The 24,186-nt window shown below is 43.6% G+C and overlaps 2 protein-coding genes across 4 annotated transcripts; one reads left to right on the top strand and one right to left on the bottom strand.

Annotated features, from left to right (window-relative positions):
• The first annotated feature begins 146 nt into the window (after nt 1–146).
• Nucleotides 147–23,891, top strand: LOC136438184 (transcription termination factor 3, mitochondrial-like). Of its 3 annotated transcripts, none has more exons than XM_066432926.1 (6): nt 147–347; nt 14,763–15,800; nt 17,210–17,313; nt 17,760–17,910; nt 18,945–19,027; nt 22,347–23,891. In XM_066432926.1, the coding sequence occupies exons 2-6, from the start codon at nt 14,783–14,785 to the stop codon at nt 22,539–22,541; spliced, it is 1,551 nt and encodes a 516-aa protein (XP_066289023.1). In that variant the 5' UTR covers nt 147–347; nt 14,763–14,782; the 3' UTR covers nt 22,542–23,891. The 3 variants fall into 3 exon arrangements, with proteins under 3 accessions (XP_066289023.1, XP_066289025.1, XP_066289024.1); XM_066432928.1 differs by lacking the exon at nt 147–347 and adding an exon at nt 9,438–13,668; XM_066432927.1 differs by lacking the exon at nt 147–347 and adding an exon at nt 13,686–14,578.
• LOC136438186 (uncharacterized) lies at nt 2,597–5,845 on the bottom strand. The gene is made up of 2 exons (XM_066432930.1): nt 5,478–5,845; nt 2,597–4,859 (listed from the first exon to the last, which is right to left on the bottom strand). Exon 2 carries the CDS (start codon nt 3,565–3,567, stop codon nt 3,214–3,216), a length of 354 nt encoding a protein of 117 aa, XP_066289027.1. The 5' UTR covers nt 3,568–4,859; nt 5,478–5,845; the 3' UTR covers nt 2,597–3,213.
• Nucleotides 23,892–24,186: the final 295 nt, after the last annotated feature.

Below are 24,186 nucleotides of genomic sequence, written 5' to 3'. Positions count from 1 at the left end.
GTCTTAATCTAATCTACGTGTTTCAAGTATGATATACCCATTCAGTTATGTTTCTTTCGTTTCAAACACACACACACACACACTCAGGTGAGCTCCGCGGAGTTCTACTGTATAAGGTCAGAGCTCCGCGGAGCCTATGAATATTAACAAGGTCCATCAGTGTACTCAGGCGCACTCGCACGTTGTCGCCGTATCGTGATCGAATTCTGGGCAGCAGAAAATCTCAGCAAGGAGGTTAACCTCCTTGATCTGAGTGAACACAGAATAGACAATTCGCCTGTACCAGAAGCCAGGGAATGCCGTCACTTCGATGCCTTTGCTCAACTCCTGCTCAGAGAATACATAGGGTTTGTGAAGCTTTTCTTTGCTTCTACTTGCGCGTTTTCACAAATGATGTTGCCCCCCTCCCCCTTTGGGCTGTTCCAAAAAATAAAGGAGAATGGGGGGCGGAAGAGGTTGGAATGGACAGGGGGGGTGGGTAAAAAAATCTGGACTGGACAGGGGGGGTTGGGTGAAAAAAAATCTGGAATGGACAGGGGGGTTGGGTAAAAACAAATCTGGATTGGACAGGGGGGTGGGGTAGAAAATATCTGGAATGGACGGGGGTTGGGTAAAAAAAATCTGTATTGGACAGGGGGGTTGGGTCAAACAAATCTGGACTGGACAGGGGGGGTTGGGTAAAAATAGAGAACTTGGACTGGACAGGGAGGATGGGTAAAAAAAATATGGAATGGACAGGGGGGTTGGGTCAGAAGCTCAGATTTAGACCTCTTCCGCCCCTCATCCACATTTATTTTTAGAACAGCCCTTTACGGAGACATAAAAGGGGCAACTTTAGGACGTCTCGGTGTAGAAAGCATCTTCTTGCCTGTTAGACACCCTCTTCTCACTGTGTGTATCCTATCCTTCCACCACGCATCAAGCCTTGCCATTAAGTTGTTCACTGTCTCCGCCGTTATGACGTTTTCTGGCACCATAGATCATTCCAAAAGCGAGACCATATATTATAACCCATATATTGGAGGAGGCCCCAAATTCGCCACTTTTTTTCTAAATCATATTTTTCAAATGTTACTGGTTTTGATTATATTTTGTACTTAGAAATCAACAATACTACAATCAGACCTGCCCAAGGCGACCACCCGGGGGACGGTCGCGATGGACAGGTGGTCGCCATGAAGAGGATTCCACTCATAACATGTTTCCAGGTTGAGGTGTTCAAATACAGTGACCACGTAGATGGATGGAAAATAATTTATGTGATTTTAGACAGCATGACCCCCACCAGGTTCAATTCTCATAATTTGACAGAAATATCCTACAAAAATTAAATTTTCCGTTATCGTTGTAATATTTGTATACCATTCCATCGTGTACAAATTTTCGTCCCACCCTACCGCATACACACACACACGTACATAAAATCTAAGTTTTAAGGTCAAAGACAAATACCTAGAAAACACCTGCTGACCCCAGCCTTTTTTGGGGTCGCCGACCGCTGGAAAAATGGGGCAAAAAGTTTTTGATCTGACAACTGAAGGATGAAAACCCCGCCCGAATGTTCTGATATCGCTGCCGAGCTCACACCGCATGGAAGAGTGCAGCAGAAGGCACAGCGTCGGCGATTATAAGCAAGCAGTGCAGTCCGTGCATAGCCGGGGCACAGAGTGGTGACCTATTGTATTAGGAAGTGACATGCGCGGTCCGGTGGAACCGGGGCAAGCAGTGTGAGGGTCGGCGGTACGCAGTCCGTGCTGAGACTGGGAACCAAAGGAGACGTCAACAGAATTACAATAAAATATATCTAGCCATTTCGGATCAGTCGAGAAGTCTACAAGTGAGGCATAGTCAATTTTTGAGAAGTCCCAGACGGTGCGAACGTATGGTGGAGGGGGTTTGATAACAAAGTCGAAATTGGCAATAATAGGGCAGTGGTGGCAACCAGACAGGGGTGAAAGAACAGACGTGGATTGAACACGACTAGACGCGTCAGTAAATAGTAGATCAATAAGTGAGGGTGAGCGAGATAGATCGCACGTGGGTTCAGTAATCATTTGGGTAAGATTTAACATCTGAGATGACTGGAACAATTTTGAGCCAGCTGAGGAATTTGGGTCCAGATGCCACCACGCTCCGTGCTTAGCATTAAAATCACCGGTAATGATAATAGTGTCAACATTTAAAGAAGCAGCTGTGAAGACAGAATTTTGGAAGGAGTCGATAAAACTATCAACGGTTTCTGAGTTTTGTCCAGGTGGCCTGTAATAGGCTGAAAAGAGAACACGGAATGTGCCGGGGAAAAGTTCAAGCCAGATGCACTCATCAGTCAAGGATTCCAGATCACAGCGACGTCTAAAGGCTATATGATCAGATACAAAAATCAAAACACCTCCACCGTGTCTGTTTCTGTCCCGACGAATTGGAGTTTGAAAACCGTCAAGCGAAATAGCTTCAGAATCGACGGTGCTACCAAGCCACGTTTCCGTGATAGCAATTATGTCAAGCTTAAACTTAACTGCCAAGGAAGACAGTTCATCCATCTTTGAACCGGCAACAATACTGTTTACATTTGCATGAAAAACATTTAAGGATTTGATTGAGTTACCCCTGGCAGGGCCTGGATTGGGGTGAATATCCCCAGCTAGTAAAATGGATACAAATACAACAGAGACTTTTATTTAAGAGGATTATGTCGAAATGTAAGATCACATTACACTTGCGTTGAAGTCTAATGGTAAGATTGGCAGAGAACATACCTATGACTGCCCTATATTGTACTAAATCTATAGACATGTTTTTATGTTCCCCTTCAGCAATTTAGTTTTGAATTTGTATGGTTGACTTGGAGTACCTGTACATGTATGTAAACATCGCTTTGCTACTAAGACATTGAAAGAAGTATAAACAACAAATAAGGTGACAAAAGTAAATGCAAACATAGTGTCACCATAATGAGAACATAACAAGAAATAACAACAAAACATAATGGTACAGAACATATTCCGAATGCGTGGGAGGCACAGAAGGCTCGTCATCTGCACCGCGAGGATGATTGATATAATCAGGCGAGACAGAGCCATTATCAACATTGGGTTTGCCTTTAATCATGTTGAATACAAGGAATAAACACAGCAGGTCAAGGACAAGAAAGGAAATAACTTGTAAGTATACCTGAATAAAAGAAAACGATCGTCTGTGGTCCTTTGATATCGATCAGTCATTTGACAAGTCCTCAAACTGGCGAACGTCATCTTCCGAGACGAACCGGCGAATCTCAGGGGTGCCGCCATCACGGGTGACCTTGGCGAAGATCTTGCCGTCCTTGGTCCACACGTTGCTCACTTGAGGTAGTCTCTTCACACTGTTGAACAGCTCCAGATTACGTTTCGTCAGATTTTCCCGGATGACGAAAGGCTTGTCCATGGCATTCCTCTTTCCCTTGAGCTGCTTCTTCGCCATGTAGACTTGACTGCGTTTGGCATAGTTTGAAAACTTGACAATAATCGGCCGCGCTCCTTCCATTGATCTGCCCATCCAGTGAGCTATGTCGATGTCCGAAGGCTTCATGTCGATGTCCAGGTGTTTCTTGCTGAAAGCAATGAAAGTCTCAGCACAGTTCTCTCTGTCACCCTCCGCCAAGGGGGGAGGGGGGACACCAAACGCCAACAGATCTATCTAATTCAATATTATGTGGTAGTCTATCTTATACAAAATGGTGAAGTAGTCTATCTTATACAATATGGTGAAGTAGTCTATCTTATACAATATGGTGTAGTAGTATGGGATGACAATGGGATTTTACAATCATTGGAGGAGTTTCTTATGTCTAGACATTCTTTGATATATTTCCCAATGTATACCATGCATGGATTGTCACATGTCATTATGTACTTAAATTTGCTGTTCAAGTCCATTGAGATAAATCCTGGTAGATCCGACGATAGCATTGAGTATAGTGAATTACGTATATCGAAATATTTTGGACATACAATCCTGGACAAAATGGGCAAACCCTCTGGTTGGTAGGAAGTTTTTGGAATCTCCCCGTTTCTATACTTAATTTATGACAGCCAATTCTGAGTTTTGTGATTGCTCTACGTACGTCAAGGCTCTTAATGTTTGAAAGGTAATTTTCTTGCTTATAATTCTTGTTTAAGGTAGAAAGAAAAGAAAGTTTGGAATTGTTTCGAATAGCGCAATGCCAATTTTGTATATAAATATCTTGTAGACGTTGTCGTAGCTGAGTGTTGATTATATCTATATGGTATGACTTCGGGTTCAGCCATATATGTCCAAAACCGTGGTAGTTGAGGATATTTTTCACGTTGACAATCCAATCATGTTCTCCTAAAAGAACAACATTGTATGCCTCCCGAAGTAAGGTATCTTCGGGTAAACGAACTAAGCGATGCCAGTATTTTACAAGTTGCATTTCTGCGTCCATCAGCAATGGGAATATCATGTGCTATTTCAAACATACTGCATAGTACCAAAATTGACGAATAATCTACTCAATACATATCTCTATGAATATAGATTTCTACTGCAAATATGGAGTTATTTGAATATTCAAGTTGTACATTGTATGATTTCCGTTGCTTAGCGCCTTTCGTATAAAGGGAGAGAAGCCTACAGTCCAGAAAAAGTGTCATTGACGCTAGCTTGAGTAGGAGTTGACCAGGAGAGTTGTGTTTCTTTCTGCCCGGGACTTGCTACAGTGCTGTCATCAATGCCAGTGTTATCTTCTGTTACCCATACATCTTCAACTTCGCAATCTGTGTTTGCTTTCCAGGTGCCCGTTGCTTTGTTTCTACACCTTTTCTGCGGATATAGTGTCAACCTGAGTCGACGAGGCATTTCTGAAAAATATCAGGGTTGATTATTTGCAGTGACACATTATACCTGGGTAATAGTTATACTAGCAATATAATAAACAATCTTGTGAGAAACGTATGAGATGTTCGTTGACTCATCTAGATGAGGATAATCCCTTAAAGTGACAGAAGGTATACCCCGCATATCGCCAAAATCAATCGAGGCGACAAAGACACTATTGCCTGTTAATGTTTACTATACTACTACATGTATAAGATATGGGCCGTAACTTTACTAGAAAATGGGAAGGGGGGCGTTATACAGCGGTATCACATATTTTCGCTCTGTGGGCATATTATATCAATTCCAGAGTATGTTACGTTGTTCTGGACACCCAATCACACTAAAAGACGTCAAAACCGCAGATGTCTTTGCTTCTAATGGCCCAAAATACGGCATTGGCCACTGTTTACCTTGACAACTTCGATGTGGTGTGTCACCGATTTAGAACTGTTCTCCCTATATCTCGACTTAATTTGAAGACCTGCCGATTATTTCTGGCTCCGGATGACCATAAGATAGTCTGGCACCTGATAGGCCTAGTTAGATTACCATTCGATGTCTCTATATGACGCTAGAGAAGGAAATTGTGGAGGACCTACCTTGGCGCGGCCTTTCCAGCGCTCTCTGAAGGCAGTAGTGAGACACCTGGTGGCGCTGTCCCACGGCTGATTTTTCCGCGCGGCGTTGAATTTGTCTGCGCGTTGCGGCTGATAGGACCGCGCGGACGGCTGATTTTTCCGCGGCGCGTCGAATGTGTCTGCGCGTTGCGGCTGATAGATCTCTGCGACCACCGAATGTGTCTGGCCATCCCGTGACGTACGTTATACCCCGTGAACATGTCTTCTGTGAACAACTTATAATGGCAGGAATTATTCCCCGTGCACTCTACTCTGCTACACGTTTTTAGATCAGCGTGCTTTGGTTTACGATGTAAGGGGCCATACTTTATTTACTGGGGGGAGGGGTGTTGCACTGGAAGTCTGGTCAAAAAAAATTTCCATGACCCTCCCCCCCATCTCAAAAAAAATTTCCATGACCCTCCCCTCCACCTCCAAAATTTTTTCCGTGACCCTCCCCCTACAGGTATCATGTAAAAATGGTAGAAAAACGACCCCCACATATAAAACAACTACTATATGGACATCGGGCGTCCACTTGGGATAGCTGACGCATGCTATAAAACAAGAACCGGGAACCAGTGGTTGTCGGTACCAGAGGCGGCAACAGAGAATCAAATTGTATAGGGGGCAAGACAGTTGAGAAAATTTTTAAATTGGGACCCTTTGAACTGCTATATGAGGGACAAATTTTGCTGGAAGAGTAAGCTAAGTTTAATCAAGGAGATATATAGACATCTCTATTGTAAAAAGAAATACAGCTTGATTTTTTAGGGGCGATGCCCTCCGACATATTTTTCGCCGCGGGAGGCGCGACATGAAAATCTAAACCCATTGAAATGCTATTTCCCGACTTTTGCTGGTAAACAATGTAAGTTTAATGACATCTCTATAATTGAAAGAAATACAGAAGAGTTTCAGCTTGATATTTGGTGGACGACGGGGTCCAGGGGCAAAGCCCCGTTGGGGGGACCCAGGGGGCGAGGCCCCCCGGAAGCTCTAAAAGACTTGCATTTTAGGCTATTGAGAAGGCTTCTTTTTCAGTTTTGAGGGTCATTTTTATGATAATCATGGTAGTCAATCAACTTCTATTCTCCACAGGACCTTGACATACAATACTTAAGTTCAGGTGAAACCGTGAAAGACAACTAAAACTCGGAAACAACAATATCAATTATATAGTTTATTCAAGGAGATTTTAACCTCGTTGGTTTATTTAGCCAAGGATTTAGCTACTCAAAAATATCAATAGTCGATACCAGTTTTCCGTTTTCTGGCTGTGTCCGTCTTCTCCCAAGTCGAAGCGCTACAATATCGTCGCTGTCAGAAGTTCTCTTCGGTGCAAAATAACCTCGTTGGTTTATTTAGCCAAGGATTTAGCTACTCAAAAATATCAATAGTCGATACCAGTTTTCCGTTTTCTGGCTGTGTCCGTCTTCTCCCAAGTCGAAGCGCTACAATATCGTCGCTGTCAGAAGTTCTCTTCGGTGCAAAATAAGAAGCGATATACAGTACCTGGTATTCCCAAGCTTAAACGCTGACATGTTTCCAGAAAAATCGCCGCCGAGGTGGTCGTCCCTCGGCGACGTTACTTTCGCTCTCTCTGCGGCGAAAGTTAGCCCGTGTTAGAAATCGCGTCATCCTCCTAGATTGCCCAAATATATACGCCGCCATTCCAGGAAGTCTCCGAAGGAGGCTAGTCGAAACCGCTGTTCTGCGTCAGATTGTACTTACAGAAAACGTGGAACTAAAAGTTCAAGGAACGTAAAGATCACGTCCCCAGAAGTTCGCTGTTGACTGCCGGCCACACGTAGTTCCAACTCACATGTTTTCCCAGAAAATTGTCGCTGATCGACAGTCGGCAGCCTTTGATGACAGTCGGCGAAGGCGCCAAAAAGACTCAGTAACTAAAGGCCCTGGAAACAAGGAAAGTCGTGGGCGGCGCCACAAATTTGTAGCAGCCGAATCGTCCAATCATGGCGAAACTTATCAATTTAGTTGAAACTTTATCTTCCTACTTTGGTAGAAAAGAATTTTCTGTGCATCAATTCACTGTTCTGGATGAAGAAATTACATAACCTTGCTCCAGAAATTTGTCAGAAATACAGTTAAGAATTAATAGACCCCTTTCCAAATACCGCGGCCATTTTGAATCTAGCGCGAGCGTGCGTGGTTCGAGCGCGGGAAAACCGCGGGAAAAGTAAACAAGCGGTAAGACCAAGCCAGCGGTAATGGCGTCCCCGATAGAAACCAGTGTTGAGTCATCTTCGGCGGCGAGATGTTCTTCTCCTCGGTGAAATCCATTGATATATTTGCATGGCACAAGCTTAAGTAGATGATATTGTTGTGGACACTTGAACTCGATATCGGCCAGTAAAATTGTGAATTTCTGCTACTTTTCCACAGTTCTTGCCGGGATGTTGAACACGCGCTACAGTGATGGAATGCTAATATGTTTACACCGCGTGCTTGTAGTTTCCCTAATAATGTTAGCTAAAGTCGAGAAAAATCTAGTTTAGGTATGAATGTAACTCTTGAGCCTTTTGGCTGTCGTGACAATGCCAACATCATCTTGAAATAACGTTAGTTTTTGAGGGAGGGTCGTGTTTTCTGTGCAGCGTTACATCGACTTCGCTTAGCAATATTTTATATTCCCGCCAAATGAAATCCTGCAAAACGTTAGAATATAGGCTTGAGTTCAATGTCCTTTTGGGTACAAATTTGGGAACATTCCGGCGGCTTTTTGACGATCTTTTCGGATGCCAAGAATTTAGTCTTGAGCACTCTAAGTACGTGAGTGAAGGTGTGTTTTCCACTGTATCTGACGTTTCTTTAAATCATTTTGCGCGGCAATATTTCAGATATCTATTGGCCCGATGGAACCCAAAAAACGTTAAATGATATTGACTTCAGGACTTAAGGACCTCAGGCCGATATTTTTCTTTTTTTTGTTGGGTTTCATCCTGTGGAAATCTAAAATATTTCCGCGAAAAGTGATGTAATGAAACACTACAAAGAAAACACGCCCCCTGCTTCACTCACGATCTTCATCAAGCTAATCTTGGCACTAGAATATCGTCAAAGTCAAAGGAGCCACCGAAGTTCCGTCAAATTTCAATACTCGCAAAGCCCTCAAGCCTATATCTTCACGTTTCTGTAATATCATCCGACGGAAATTAAGATATTACGGCGCAAAGTGAAAACACTCCATCTTCACTCACGTACTTTAGGTTTTGATATTTCAGAAAGCTCGTCAAAAGAAGCCGCCGAAATTCTGCTAAAGTCCTAACCAAAATAAACTTAAGCTCAAGCATACATTTTCACGTCTTTTTTTGTGGGATTGCATTCAGCGGAAATGTCAAATATCGCCATGCGGAGAGATGTAACAAGAAAGAAAGGAAAAGTTAGACAGAAAAGAAAGAAAGGCTAGACAGAACACATGACCCCCTCTCAACGCGCGTTTTCCCGGGCGAAGGTGGCATCGTCCAAAATTACGGTCACAACCGATAAAATTCTGTATATTTTATATCTAAGTAGCTATAAGGATCCCAGCCCGAAAAGTGTATGTTTTGTGGGATTTTGCTCGACTTAAGCTAACATTATTAGGGAAACTACAAGCACGAGGTGTAAACATATTAGCATTCCATCACTGTAGCGCGCGTTCAACATCCCGGCAAGAACTGTGGAAAAGTAGCAGAAAATCACAATTTTACTGGCCGATATCTAGTTCAAGTGTCCACAACAATATCATCTACTTGTGCCATACAAATATATCGATGGATTTCACCGAGGAGGAGAACATCTCGCCGCAGAAGATGACTCAACACTGGTTTCTATCGGGGACGCCATTACCGCTGGCTTGGTCTTACCGCTTGTTTACTTTTCCCGCGGTTTTCCCGCGCTCGAACCACGCGCGCTCGCGCTAGATTCAAAATGGCCGCGGTATTTGGAAAGGGGTCTATTCTATTCCCGCACTGACTATTTAAAGCGTCAGTTTGTCGGCCCACAGCATAATGTTTATGCACAACAATTCAACGGATTCGTAAAAAAATCCATGACCCTCCCCCCAACCAGGGCTCCAGACTAACTTTTAGACCTAGGAGCACTGTGCTCCTAACTCAAAAGCAAAAATCTAGGAGCACCACTACAAAAAGTTGGAAGAACAAGCAAAAGTCTTGGCCATACCAAGTAATACTCCTATTAATAGTATTAATCAATGTTAACAACCAGGAATAAAGTATTTGAATAGATCATAAAAGATAAAAGCCTACATTTGGCAATTCAATGCATTCAATACCTTCCTACATGCTAAATGATACTGGTTTGACAGATTTTTAGAAAAATTGGGCATAGGTTCCCCGGCTGGCCCCTATCCGGGGGCCACGGTGCCTCAAGTTTGACAAGTGAAAAAATACACAATGGTATTTTCAACTTGGAACAAGGCAAGTGATGATTCACATGACCATTTGCGATGACATTAAAAATGACATAAGCTTTAGTGATATATTGGGATTTTTAAAAAAATTGGGCATAGGTTCCCCGGCTGGCCCCTATCCGGGGGCCACGGTACCTCAAGTTCAACAAGTTGAAAAATACACAATGGTATTTTTTACTTGGAACAAGGCAGGTAATGATTCACATAACACTGAATGATAAATAAATAGATAACTCTAAAACTTATCTATTGGTTTCATGACCAAAACAAATAAAGTCAAATTCCATAATTGGAAACTTCACTGCTGGGATCAAATTCAACATTTTTACAGGCATTTTTTTAACCCCCACCCTCTGTCTACAAACCATCCAAAATACTTTAATATCCTTGAAATTCTTGCTCAATAGTATCAAAAATTATCTGTTTGTGCCGGCCAAGTCAAATATCTTCGGTTCCTTTGAAACGCGCAGTTCAAATTTCGCGCGTCAGACCGCGCGGCGCCGCCATCCAATGACAGGCCGACCGCATGGAGAAAGCTTTGCTATGCATTATAGACCGCAGCAGAATGAAACTAGCACCATAAGGACGGGCAGATCATGAGCTGTGAAATGATACCGGTAACAAAAAGAAAATTTGATATTTTTGGGGATAAAACTCCACTTGAATTGATTCATTGATTTTTTGATCGAAAAAAATCATCGATTGAACAGGTGTAAACATGAGGTCAGGAAACAGGCTTGTCATTCTGCTGCGGTCTAAAAACATCATGGCGGCCCTCCAGAAGCGCACGGAAGCTAGCGCTCACTTTCATCGGCAATTTCTGGCGTTTGAAACATCTTACAAATCAAACAAATACATCACAAAGGAGAGAAACTTATATCCTTTATTTCTATGGGTAATTTTGCCACTAGGAACGGATAGTTTTTGTACCGCGGGCGTGGGAACATGATAGAAAATTCACCGACGATTTTCGCGGTAGGGTTGGAATACCTAAATATTTTCAGCTTACCGCTTAGTTCTGCAGCCATTATCCTGGCGCAGGTCTTAATTTTTTATTGTCGCACCGTGCGACCGTGATTTTAAATCTAGTCGCAGTCTCAAAAAACTGGTCGCATACATGTTGTATGCGAGTCGCACTCACGAGCGCTGCCAACCCAGATTTTTTTTCCATGACCATCCCCCCCACCTCAAAAAAAATTTCCATGACCCTCCCCCCAACGCACCACCCCTCCCCCCGCTAAATATCGTATGGTCCCTGAATAGAGACTGTTCAAATTTATCTAGATGAAAAATGTATTTTGAAATGTCAATGTCGCGTCTTATTTTTCCGTTTACTTTGTAGCGTCATAGCAATATAGACCAATATGTTACGAGTGCCGCCAGGATAATTTTTACAAGGCCGTCAAAGCGGCGGGGAAATCAACGCCGCTAGGCTGAAAAATATCGAATTACGAGCAAAAATACCGGGGAAATACGGGAAGAAAAGCCTTAACTTTAGATTTTAGAGGGATTCCTGGTTAGCAAAGCCTCCATTTTTCCCAAAAAAATAAACGTACCGTCTAAAATAAGAAAGTACCGGGCGGATTTTTAGGCGAAAAAAAATAAACGTACCGGTACGTTTATTTGAGAGGTGAGAGTACCTTGCTGGGTCGTTACAGGCAGATTTGTAGCTTGTGGCATAGTCTGTGCTGGGACAGGCAGAGTTGTACCGTGCTGGGTTGTCACCGGCAGATCTGTCCCTGGAGTGTTGTTACAAGGAGAGATGTGCCTTGCTGTATTGTTTAAGGCGGTTGTGCCTACCGTGTTCTTTGAGGTCGAGGGGTGCCTTGCTGTGTTGTTAGGGCAGAGGTATTACCAACGGAATTAAACCTTGCTGTATTCTTACAGGCAGAGTTGTGCCTTGTTGAGTAGACAACGTTGCAGTCGGCAGAGTTGTGCCTTGTGAAATATAAGATGTTGTTACGAGCAGGAGTCTGCAGGACTGCAGCTTGTTAAGTGGAAGGTGTGTGACCGGCAGAGTTGTACCGTGTTGAGTTAACTGTATTGTTGAAGGCGGTTGTGCCTACTGTGTTGTTTGAGGCAGAGTGGTATCTTGCAGTGTTGTTAAGGCAGAGGTAATACAAGCAGAGTTGTACCTTGTTGTAACTTACAGGCAGAGTTGTGCCTTGTTGAGTAGAGGATGTTGTATAACAAGCAGGGATGCATTTTGTTGAGTAGAGGGTATTGTAGCTAGCAGTGCGGTGCCTTGTTGAGTAGACGACGTTGCAGACGGCAGAGGTGTACCTTGTTGCGTAGACGGTGTTGTTACAAGCAGGATTGCAGCTTGTTGTAACGAGTACAAGGTGTTGTAACAAGCAGAGTTGTGCCTTGACTGAGTTGTTGAGTAGAAGATGTTGTTTGAGGTAAAGTTGTACCTTGCTGCGTAGATGAGGTTGTTACAGGCAGGCTTGCAGCTTGTTGTGATGAGTACAAGGTGTCGTAACCGGCAGAGTTGTGCCTCCTGGAGTAGAATGTGTTGTTTGAGGCAGAGGTGTACCTTGTTTAGTAGACGGTGTTGTTACAGGCAGGCTTGCAGCTTGTTGTGATGAGTACAAGGTGTCGTAACCGGCCGAGTTGTGCCTTCTTGAGTACACTGTGTTATTTGAGGCAGAGGTGTACCTTGTTGAGTAGACGGTGTTACAGCCAACAGAATTGTAACCTATTTTATAATAGTAGGTTGGCGGTGTCAGGCGCGGTCCGGAGCAAACTGGGGCAACGGGCGATGTGAAGAGTTGAGGAGCAAAATTTGTGTGGATGCGGGGCTCTGAGTGGAACTGGTATGATAAAGAATGAGGTACGACGTGGGCCACAATCTTCAATCTTCAATTGGTGACATGCGCAGTTCGGTGTGATCCGAGGCATCTGTAGTTCAAGGTAGGTATTGACAGTGTGCAGTCCGTGCAGGGATGGGCCACAGAGTGTTGACCTATGAGGAAGTGACATGCGCGTTCCGGTGGAACCGGGGCATCTGTGAGGGTCGGCGGTGCGCAATCAGTACGGAGACGGGGCACCGGGGGAAACTAGTTGAGTGCGTAGTCCACGTTACCAGTATGAGCCTACACGTGCAATTTAAGATCACACTATGCCTGTAGTAGAAGGACCGGGGCCATTTACTGTTGAGTCAAAATCACAGCGCCAACGTCTATATGGAGAGGGTACGAGCGTTGAGGTTGTCCGGACCTACGTGTGAAGTAAATAATTCCCAACCTCGTGGATTATATCAGCGGTTGGGAGCAGAAGGTGCGTCAATTGGTAGCGTACATGTAGAACCGAGTAGAGCGAGGGAGCGGGATCAGTAAGGAGTGACGACAGGTCTTACCTACCTCGGCAACCCTGCATGTAGATGGAACAGTTTCGCTTGTGAGAGTGGGGAGGGGGGCTTCTTGATGCCTGGAATGAAGGTCGCTGCAACATTTAGCAATATTGGGCGATCTTGTCAGTTGTCGCGCTCCTACCGAAGAAATTTTGGGTCCCGAACCTGATGGACTGTCTTGTCTGGCGGGGCCCAACGTTGGATGCCGTTCTCACGGCAGATTGGGAGCAGATTCGATGCAAAAGTTACAGATTTCGATTTCGATCCAGCCCGCTCTCTCGCCGAGGGAACCGCTGTGTATTCTGGGAGTCCTGGGTGCAATTCACCAGAATTTCGCCTGGAGGCGCAATTCTCCCACGATTATAAGCAAGCAGCGCCCAATAAAGGTTTGTGAGATTCATGGAAATAAAAAGAAAATAAGAATATTAATTTTCATCAATAACGAGAGTATTCTAAGTGATCATACACAGAAGCATCGTGTTTTAGACTGAGATCATCGGTACACCAATTTGAGCCGCGCCGAAACCAAGGTGGCGTCGGGGACCAAGGACCAAAATGTCTTGACCAATGTTTTGCCTGCCGCGAAGTTATTTTTCGGCGAAATTTAGTAAGGCGCAGACACATTTTTGTTGAAAATAGAAGAAATGGATAGTAATTTGAAATTTTCTGTGAAATCTGACTTTTTGAAGTCATGCACTACGTAATCGTTTTAAAAATTGAGTTTGAACCGAACCGAGCTTGCGGTAAACTATAAGATTACGATGGGCACAACAACATGACATCGGTATTCACAAACCTTTGTACTTACAATGTTTATAGTGGGAACGTTTTATTAAAACACTGCATGGAGGAAACGATGCTATTCCATATATTTTTGAAGTGACCGCGATTTAATGTTTAAAGAAAAGTAGTAGAAACTATCTTTTTGTAAACGTAAATCGCGGTCACTTTCTATTACTTCCAAAGTGCCAAAATTACCAATCTGAAAACATCTCTGGAAAGCTGACACCTTCCAGCATCTCACTGGCGAGTTTATTTTGTCAGATTTAGTCGTTAACGCAACTTAGAAAGGAATTTGTCGGGAAATGGCTGATACGAAGCTGAGTTTCAATGCGATTCACGTGATTTGATTGGTCGGGGTGAGGGTTGACAGTCCAGGTAGACAGCCCAGCTTTTTCCGTAAAGCCGTACCATGGGAACCAGACCTGCTTGGTAGCGGCCCCGGCAGAGAATCTGTTCAGCAGCCCAGGCAGTTCTTCCTGAGGTCCTAGATTAGCACTCCCAGGGAGTTGTCAGGTAAGGAGTAGTTAGCCAGCCCAAGCATGGTTGGTCCCAGGGCATGCTCCCTCGGAGAAAATGTTGAAATCTTGAAAAAATATTGGTTGAAAGATACACAAGGGTCTCAGCTTGATTTACCCAATATATTTTTGGGGGGGTGACCGCCCCCACTGATTACTGATATGTTTTTCCTGTGTTCCAGGTGCAGCCTGATCTGACAGGATGAAGGTGATAGTGAGAACTGGAAGAGGGCCGGCTGGTCTGATACAATATGCAAGAAATTACTTCCTCACCACAGTACCTGCCGTGACCCACAAGTGCCCACTCACTTATGTGCAGTTCTCAAACTATGCCAGCAATTGCAGTACACCTGTACTAAGGACATGGACTTCAAAGGAAACTGGGCTGTGGGCCTATTTTTTAAGGAAGGGATCAAGAAGTAACAATGTAAGACTTCCTGCTATTGCTTCTCAAAGAAGTGTGTTAGCCTTTTATTGTACTGCAGAGTGTAAAGCCAACAGTTCATCTCATACGGACAGGCATGGTGAACAGCGCCAGGACCCTACATGGAGGACAGAAGATGATGAATCAGTGGCTAAATATGGGCAAGCTACTACAGGAACATCAGAATGTCTGTATAGAAACTGTAGCAATGACAGCACTGGTGATGAACTTGAATGTGACACCAACAAGATCCTGCAGTCTGAACATTTTTCAAGGTTGTCTCCCAGCAGCTCAGAAAGTTTGTGTGGAGCGCAGGGGACAGACGACAGTTCAGCGCTCCCTAGAAATAACCACAGCTCATCCCCTACTGCACTTGATTTTGTTGAATTTCCCGCAGCACAGACTCCTGCCGGTGGTGACCTTGAACTTGATGACCTTGAAGAGACAGACATACCTTCAGTAGAAAGGCAGCAGGCATACAGAGGTCCTGTCCAACAGGCATACGTTGGTCTCAGGAAGCTTGTAGACCATTCTGAGACACTACAGAAGCTGGTACACCTCGGTGTAGACCTGCACAAGGTCAGTAAAAAGAGACATGCAGCAAATCTGATCGCAAAGCTGGACTTTGACAGTCAGGTGAAAGAAAAGTTGATGTTTCTTCTGGACGTTGGAGTTGCTAAGGAGGACTTGGGAGGGGTTATTTCTGTCAACCCCTTCATACTGGGAGTGGAGCTGGAGCGGCTGGAGAGGAGAGTCCTGTATCTCATGTCCAAGAAATTCAAAAAGGAGGAAATAGGTAAGAACTAAGGGAAGGAGCTAACTAAAGGTCTGTTTGCATGTCATAAGTTGTGTAGCTGGGTGGTGAGCTGCAGCTGACATGTTCTGGTATCTGTTGTACAGCTGTGTTGGTGAGCTGCAGCTGACATGTTAAGCAGCTGACATGTTCTGGTATCTGTTGTACAGCTGTGTTGGGGAGCTGCAGCTGACATGTTCTGCAGCTGACATGTTCTGCAGCTGACATGTCCTGGTATCTGTTGTACAGCTGGGTTGGTGAGCTGCAGCTAACATGTTCTGCAGCTGACATGTTCTGGTATCTGTTGTACAGCTGTGTTGGTGAGCTGCAGCTGACATGTTCTGCAGCTGACATGTTCTGCAGCTGACATGTCCTGGTATCTGTTGTAAAGCTGGGTTGGTGAGCTGCAGCTGACATGTTCTGGTATCTGTTGTAAAGCTGGGTTGGTGAGCTGCAGCTGACATGTTCTGGTATCTGTTGTACAGCTGGGTTGGTGAGCTGCAGCTGACATGTTCTAGTATCTGTTGTACAGCTGAGTGGGTGAGCTGCAGCTGATATGTTCTGGTATATGTTGTATAGCTGGGTTGGTGAGCTGCAGCTGAAATGTTCTGGTATCTGTTGTAAAGCTGGGTTGGTGAGCTGCAGCTGACATGTTCTGGTATCTGTTGTACAGCTGAGTGGGTGAGCTGCAGCTGATATGTTCTGGTATATGTTGTATAGCTGGGTTGGTGAGCTGCAGCTGAAATGTTCTGGTATCTGTTGTAAAGCTGTGTTGGTGAGCTGCAGCTGACATGTTCTGGTATCTGTTGTACAGCTGGGTTGGTGAGCTGCAGCTGATATGTTCTGCAGCTGACTTGTTCTGGTATCTGTTGTACAGCTGAGTGGGTGAGCTGCAGCCGATATGTTCTGGTATATGTTGTATAGCTGGGTTGGTGAGCTGCAGCTGACATGTTCTGGTATCTGTTATACAGCTGGGTTGGTGAGCTGCAGCTGACATGTTCTGCAGCTGACTTGTTTTGCAGCTGACATGTTCTGGTATCTGTTATACAGCTGGGTTGGTGAGCTGCAGCTGACATGTTCTACAGCTGACATGTTCTGCAGCTGACATGTTCTGGTATCTGTTATACAGCTGGGTTGGTGAGCTGCAGCTGACATGTTCTGCAGCTGACATGTCCTGGTATCTGTTGTACAGCTGGGTTGGTGAGCTGCAGCTGACATGTCCTGGTATCTGTTATACAGCTGGGTTGGTGAGCTGCAGCTGACATGTTCTGCAGCTGACATGTCCTGGTATCTGTTATACAGCTGGGTTGGTGAGCTGCAGCTGACATGTTCTGCAGCTGACATGTTCTGGTATCTGTTATACAGCTGGGTTGGTGGGCTGCAGCTGACATGTTCTGGTATCTGTTATACAGCTGGGTTGGTGAGCCGTGCACCGTACCTGCTGCAGCTGAGTGTGCAGCGGCTGGATAACAAGCTGGGCTGGCTGCAGAGGAACCTGCAGACCACAGCTGATCAGGTCGGTCATGTTGAATACTTGTCATATGTGATTTTAGCCTATCATGATCAGGACCCACTGCATATTTTGACGTAGAACCTGGAGAACATTATTTTAGATTAGGAGGTAGGACAGTCTTAATCGGCCAGTAGATATTTTATAGGGCAAGTGCATTTTTCAAATCTTGTCCAACCTTGTATAAGTGTTAATTCATGAGTAAGTGGCCTCAGAGCACCATGTGACCTGTTCAGCTCTGAACACACATGGAATAGGAGGTCCTGTACTATACGAGATACAAACAACAAGTTGTTAGAAGTGTTCCATGCTGTCTAAGAAATCTGGATGTCCCCCCTTAAATACTAGAATTAGCAATGGCAGGACATTAGTAGAGATTTAAGTTGAAATATGTAGCTATAGTTGCTTCTCTTCCCTCTCTTGTAATTGACCTCTTACGTATCTTGCCCCAGACTCGACACATAGTAGTTCGCTATCCACGAGTGTTGACAGTAAGCCTTGCCAGGATCAAGGAGAACCTGCAGGTGGCACAGCTCCAGCTGGGCTTCTCCCCTCAGCAGCTGAGAAGTATGGCCATGGGAGCACCACGGATGTTGTCCAGAGGTGAGGCATGATGGAGAGATTAGAAGAATGGCTACAGCCCTCTTGTCACTAGCAATGGCCGCATGTGCTGTCCTTCATTTTTCTCCAAGCAACCTTCAAGTCTAACAGCATGATTTGAACATTGCCAGTTTCACTATTGTTGAATATGTCTATTACATTTTTCTGCATTATACTTTACTGCTACCAAAGCTTATAAGGTTACCTAAGGCATTGAGCCAAGTTTTGGTTTTGGTCCCTTTTACCAGTGGTATAGACATTTCAAGAAATCAAGTGTGGTTGAGATGTTCTGTGACTGTGTGTATAAAATTCCCATCATCTATCACTTAACAGTTTTGCCATTTTTGTATTAATTATGCAAATCAGTTCCTTATTTGTATGCTTGGTATCTGTTCATGTTCCTACCCCATTTTGTCCTGACGTCAAACGCTACCTGCCACCCAAATGTCAAGACCATACTAGCAGGTCCAGAACAATATATACGTTGAAAATACTTGATATGATAGAATTTTCTCATTGATTATGCAAATGTACTCCTATTTTCATCATTTGACCTGGCCGCTAGGGCGTCCAAACTTATGTCACTTCTATCAGAGCACAAGAGCTATCTACCGCCCAAAAATCATGACCATAGCATGTCCAGAACACAAGATATCTATAACGGAAGTTTCGCTGCAGTACTATGGGAAGCCGCTAGGGGGGCCCCCCAATTTTTTTTTAACCATCACACCAAATATCAAACCAATCCATCCAGCTGTCATTGTTGACAAACAGACAGACACACAAATGCTATTGAAAATATTACCTCCATGACATTTAATGTGCAACCCATTGTCTGTCCAAGTACTGTTTAAATCTATTGATCTCACATGGTCATCATTTCCCATGGATTCTGTTACATTCATTCGAGTTTAAGCAAGTGATAATAAAAAAGGAAACCCACCCACTTCAGGAAGGACATTACAGCAATGTTGTGTATATGTAAAGGTACTTGTAGGTAACTATTGACTAGTCCTGTATCTCCTTCTCTCTTACAGACAAGTATAAACTCATTGCTGTGTTTGACTATGTGCACAATGAGATGGGCATTCCCCACCACATCATGGCCTGCAGTCCCCAGGTAAATAACCGCCTGTCATCTGTGTACATGATGTGGCTTTAGTATGATATATTTACATCTGAAGTACAGTACTCAGGGGTTGTTGTTTTCCCCATAAGCACAAGCATTAAGCTGCCTGCCCAAGTCGACCACCCGTCCAACGCGACCGCCACGAATTGGGACCGCACAGAGCACAATTCCTGCCTATGGCAACCGCCTCATTTTCAAGCGTGTGGTGACATCGGATTTTGCTGTCAGATTTCGCGGAAATGTTTTTAAGACCTTGACGGACAAAATATATGGAATAGCATCGATTCCTCCATGAAGGGTTTAAATAAAACGTTCCCGCCATAAACATTGTAAATACAAAGGTTTGTGAATACTTTAATGTAGATGTTGTTGTGCCCATCGTAATCTTATAGTTTACCGCAAGCTCGGTTCGGTTTAAACTCAATTTTCAATGCGATTACGTAGTGCATGGCGTCAAAAAGTCAGATTTCACATAATTTACTATTCATTTCTTCTATTTTCAACAAAATTGTGTGTATCTTACTAAATTCCGCTGAAAAATGACTTTGCGGCGGGCAAAACATTGGTCGAGACAATTGTTGTTCCTTGGTCCCCGACGCCATCTTGGTTTCGGCCAGGATTGGCGTAACGCTGACCTTTCTATAAAAACATGACGTTTCTGTGTAATGAATATTTAGAATACTCTTGTTATTGATGAAAATTAAGATTATTTTCTTTTTATTTCCATGAATCTCACAAACCTTTATTGGGCGCTGCTCGCTTGTAATCGCCGACCCTGTGCGTTCTTATCTTTCGATGCGGTCGTGAGCTTGGCGGTGTGGTGTGGCGAAATCACATCGTTCCGTTTTCATCTTCAGTTGTCAGATCAAAAACTTTTTGCCCCTTTTATGCAACGGTCGGCGCCCCAAAAAAAGGCTGGGGTCAGCAGGTGTTTTCTAGGGATTTGTCTTAAGCCTTAAAACTTGGATTTTATGTGCCTGTGTGTGTGTACTCTTAACGTAACGTGTGAATGTTGGAGGGCGCTGCGAGATCATTGAGGCAAGCATTGTTTTGTAGTCAAAATTATGACGAAAATGTGTACACAATGTAGCGGTATACAATTATTACAAGGATAACGGAAAATGTAATTTTTGTAGGATCTTTCTGTCAATGAGAATTGAACCTGGTGGGGGTCATGCTGTCTAAATTCACATAATTTTCCATCCATTTACGTACTGTATTTGAAAACCTCGACCTGGAAACATGTGAGTGGAATCCTCTTCATGGCGACCACCTGTCCATCGCGACCGTTTTTGCTCGGTCCGCCGGGTGGTCGCCTTGGGCAGGTTTGACTGTAGATAACAGATTTTCTGTGTTTCTCATAGCTGAGTTTCTCATAGCTGCTCCTATCCCCAACAGCATGATTAGGTGTTGTCTTCTATCCAGCTCACCTTCAGCTAGGATTCCCATTGACCCAGTTTTTCGTTTAAAAAATTCATTAGATACAAAACCCCCATGCATGTCCTTGCAGTGGTAGAAATACTTTTTTTTTCAGTGTTCTGCAATATTGCAGAATGTCAAAATGTTTTTCTGCAATTTGAAAATATTTTCTGCAATTACACATGCCTCCATACTACAACCTTCTCAACTTAATAATGCCTACCAACTTACATTATATCTAGAGCTTTGCAACATTGCTGTAATTCTTTATTCTCTCACTCCATCTTTGATTATCAGTAGCAAAGTTTTTAAGAGGAAAAACATGCATGTGTGTAAAAATATTCTGTAGGATCTTTCTGTCAATGAGAATTGGACCTGGTGGGGGTCATGCTGTCTAAAATCACATCATTTTCCATCTATCTATGTACTGTAATTGAAAACCTCGACCTGGAAACATGTTGGGAGTGGAATCCCCTTCATGGCGACCACCTGTCCATCGCGACCGTTTTTGCTCGGTCCCCCGGGTGGTTGCCTTGGGCAGGTTTGACTGTACAAATGTTTTAGATTTAGATAAAAAGTATCTGAAGACGGAACACCTGTTGCTGGAGTTTAATTTGTCTGTATAAAAGAAAGAAAAAAAACGTATGACCAAAATTATCAAAAAAGGAGACAATAATTAAGGGTTAATGACCCGCCCCGGTTAATAACAGGCGGGTCATTAACGTTATTATCACATAGCCTATCCAAACTGACCCATATAAGAGAGACAAATTCCTGTATGATACATAGATTCTTTAATACTATACATGTAAAATCAATCCATCGTACATATGATCTTCATATAATCCAATGTAAACCAGCGGTAACTTGTCTTCTGCATGGTTATAAACTGACAGAGGGGTTGTTAGAATTTAGACGCTTACATGTAGCTGTGGTAAGAAAATCGTGCATGTGTTCACGTCCCCTTTGCTTGTAGTTTCCCCGGATAAATTTTGCTCAAGCCGTAAAAAAATTCCACCGAAGCGTACACATATCGGGCTGAGATCCTTGTAGGTAGAAACTTGTAAGAATTTTGGCGATTTTGACCGTAATTTTTTTTATGCAAACACATCGGTTTGGGGAAGTTACATGTAAGTGACCTGGGCCCTGGGGAGGGGGACGTTTGTTTTGAACAAGGCGACATCGCTTTGCCGGCAATATTTTTAATTTTCGTCGGGTAAAACCCCTCAGAAACGTGAACATACTGGCCTTGGGTCCTCCTTGGTAGAAACTTGGGAAAATTACGGCGGCTTCATGGGCGATTTCTTTGTCTGCCAAGATTAGCTTGGGGAAATACGATATGATGAGTGGGGAGGGGGCTCTAGATCTGTGTGCCCGCTGCTTCCTGTTGGTCACACTCGTCAGCTTTCCGCCCCTCAGCTGCTGCAGCATATTCCTGGGCGTCTTCCCCAGCTTCCCATGACCCGAAAACTGACTCTAAGTCGGCGACTGATAATTCCTGGACGAAAAACTGGGGGGAAAACTGTGGTACTCCGAATGGGTAATGGCCGTCTGAGGACGGTTCCACTCTCAGTAGGGGTGTGAAAAATGTTGTTTTTAGTCCTTCCGTTTAAATTTCACTTAAATTGAACTTTGTTCATTTTTCACGTATTGTAAGAAGGTTTTGTGAATTTTGAGAAAATAAATTTTTCTAAACAAGGGTAAGAAAAAGATTCATAAAAAAGACACCCCCTATACAAAATGGAATAAGTGGTGTGTTATAACCGGGTGTGTTATGGCCCATAACACATGGGCAAGGGAGGCTTCTGATTGGTCAACGCCATCTGGCTATGTGATAATATATGTTGTCTGGATCATATCTTTTGTCTGTTTCATTTTTATCATTTTCTAGGTGTTCAACAGCCGTCAGCGCCGCCTATCAGACCGGCATCAGTTCCTGCACAAGCTCGGGCGTGCCCAGTACGACCCTGCCCACCCAGGGTACATATCCCTGGACAATATCTTCACCTTACCAGACGCTGTCTTCTGCACACAGCTGGCAAAAGTCACCATAGAGGAATACCAAAGCTTCCTTAAAACCTTGTGATAGTCTTGGGGATTCTGTGTAGCAAGATAGAGATGCGCCACTTTCTTGTCTTACTGGATCACGTTACCCATTATTTGATGAAGGCAGTTATTAGGAAAGAAAATGTAAACAAATGGTAAGCAAAGGAAATACAGTAGAATCCGCTTAACTGCACCACCCATTTGTCGGCGTTTTTGGTGCAATTATCCGGCTGGTGCAATTATGCAAAATGCCCAGCTGGACCGCACCACCATGGGCGAGGGGGTGTATTGTTAGTCAGAAACACTAGCCCAAAGAAAACAGACAAAATTATTCAGTTATTAACTTTATTTATTGACCCTCTGCTGAAAATAAAGATTACCAACCTGTTTTGATTTTGCATTCTTTCATTTTTCCATGCGATCTACCGCATTACAACGCATGTAATATTACAGGGGAGGCATTCTGAAACATTGTCATGCCACTCATGGGATAACAGTTTCTGTGTTACATTAGGTAGAGTGCAGTTGTCAATTTACGTAAATCATGCACCGCCATGAAACTAGGAATTGAAACTAAAACTTGGTTACTGATTACGGGTGACCCACCCGGGACCTCCCATACGATTCCTATCAACGTAACTGTCAATGGAGACCGCCTTCTTTTGTTACTCAAAACAGTTTCAAACATATTGGCATTATTGCGCCTTTACACCGGCAGGTATCGGCTCATTTATACCGCGTTTGCCGATTTTAGCGCACCTTTTCAGTTAACTTGTCAAGGATTTTTGAAAAAAATTGGTGCAGTTATCCGGCATTGGTGACCATGGGCGGTGCAGATATGCAGAGTCACTAACAATGCAGTGAATGGGAACCGGTTTTGGATATTGGGATTCGGTGCAATTAAATGGAAGGTGCGTTTATCCGAGGTGCAATTAAGTGGCTTCGTCTGTATAAACAAAAATGGTAAGCAAAGGAAATATAAACAAAAATGGTAAGCAAAGAAAATGTTTTTAAAAAATGGTAAGATCAGAAGTTTGGTGATCAGATGGAACTTTGTTTAATCTAAAACTTTCTAAGAAATAAACAGAAGGTACTTCACACTGGGTCAGAATACCGTTCTGCATGATCTACAATACATGCATCTCTTGTACATCATCCCTAGTATAAGGGGAGCTCTAGATAAATCAAATGTGTATTGTTTATTATCATTTATCTCATTTATATAGGACATTACACTTCAGATTTGGAAGCACAAATTCAGTTGTACGAAACATTCAAACACTTAGATTAGCTGTCCTGGTGGCAACACATGAATGTAACTGTTTTTGTCAACAGACTTGAAATTGAACAAGTCAAAGTACTGTTATCATATACAATTTGAAGAATTTTATTTTGGACTTTGTGGGTGTATTTTTTCTCCACAGCATCTCCTTATCCTTAGGAGAATTTTCAATGCACATGGGATAAGGACATGCTCAAATAAACCAACAAGAACCTTGCGCAGCCTCCTAGTCTCCCCCAAGGATAAGATACCTAAGGGAGGCAAGTGCGGAGTGGTTTACCATATACCCTGCCAAGGTCAAAACATCAAAGGGGCCTTGTAAGGAAACCTACGTTGGGGAAACTGAAAGATCACTAAAGACCCGGTTCAATGAGCACAAACGCCCAAGCACCATCTCCTCAGA

This window comes from Branchiostoma lanceolatum, chromosome 7 (assembly GCF_035083965.1).
Source record: "Branchiostoma lanceolatum isolate klBraLanc5 chromosome 7, klBraLanc5.hap2, whole genome shotgun sequence".
Classification (NCBI taxonomy): Eukaryota; Metazoa; Chordata; class Leptocardii; order Amphioxiformes; family Branchiostomatidae; genus Branchiostoma; species Branchiostoma lanceolatum.
This window is presented reverse-complemented; position numbering and strand designations above follow the sequence as displayed.

Excerpts from the sequence above, each read along its gene's own strand:
- LOC136438186 (XM_066432930.1), bottom strand. The coding sequence starts at position 3,567 with ATGAAGCCTTCGGACATCGACATAGCTCACTGGATGGGCAGATCAATG.
- LOC136438184 (XM_066432926.1), top strand. The coding sequence starts at position 14,783 with ATGAAGGTGATAGTGAGAACTGGAAGAGGGCCGGCTGGTCTGATACAA. Across the intron at positions 15,801-17,209 it reads ATTCAAAAAGGAGGAAATAG|CTGGGTTGGTGAGCCGTGCA; the intron begins GTAAGAACTAAG and ends TCTGTTATACAG. Across the intron at positions 17,314-17,759 it reads TGCAGACCACAGCTGATCAG|ACTCGACACATAGTAGTTCG; the intron begins GTCGGTCATGTT and ends ATCTTGCCCCAG.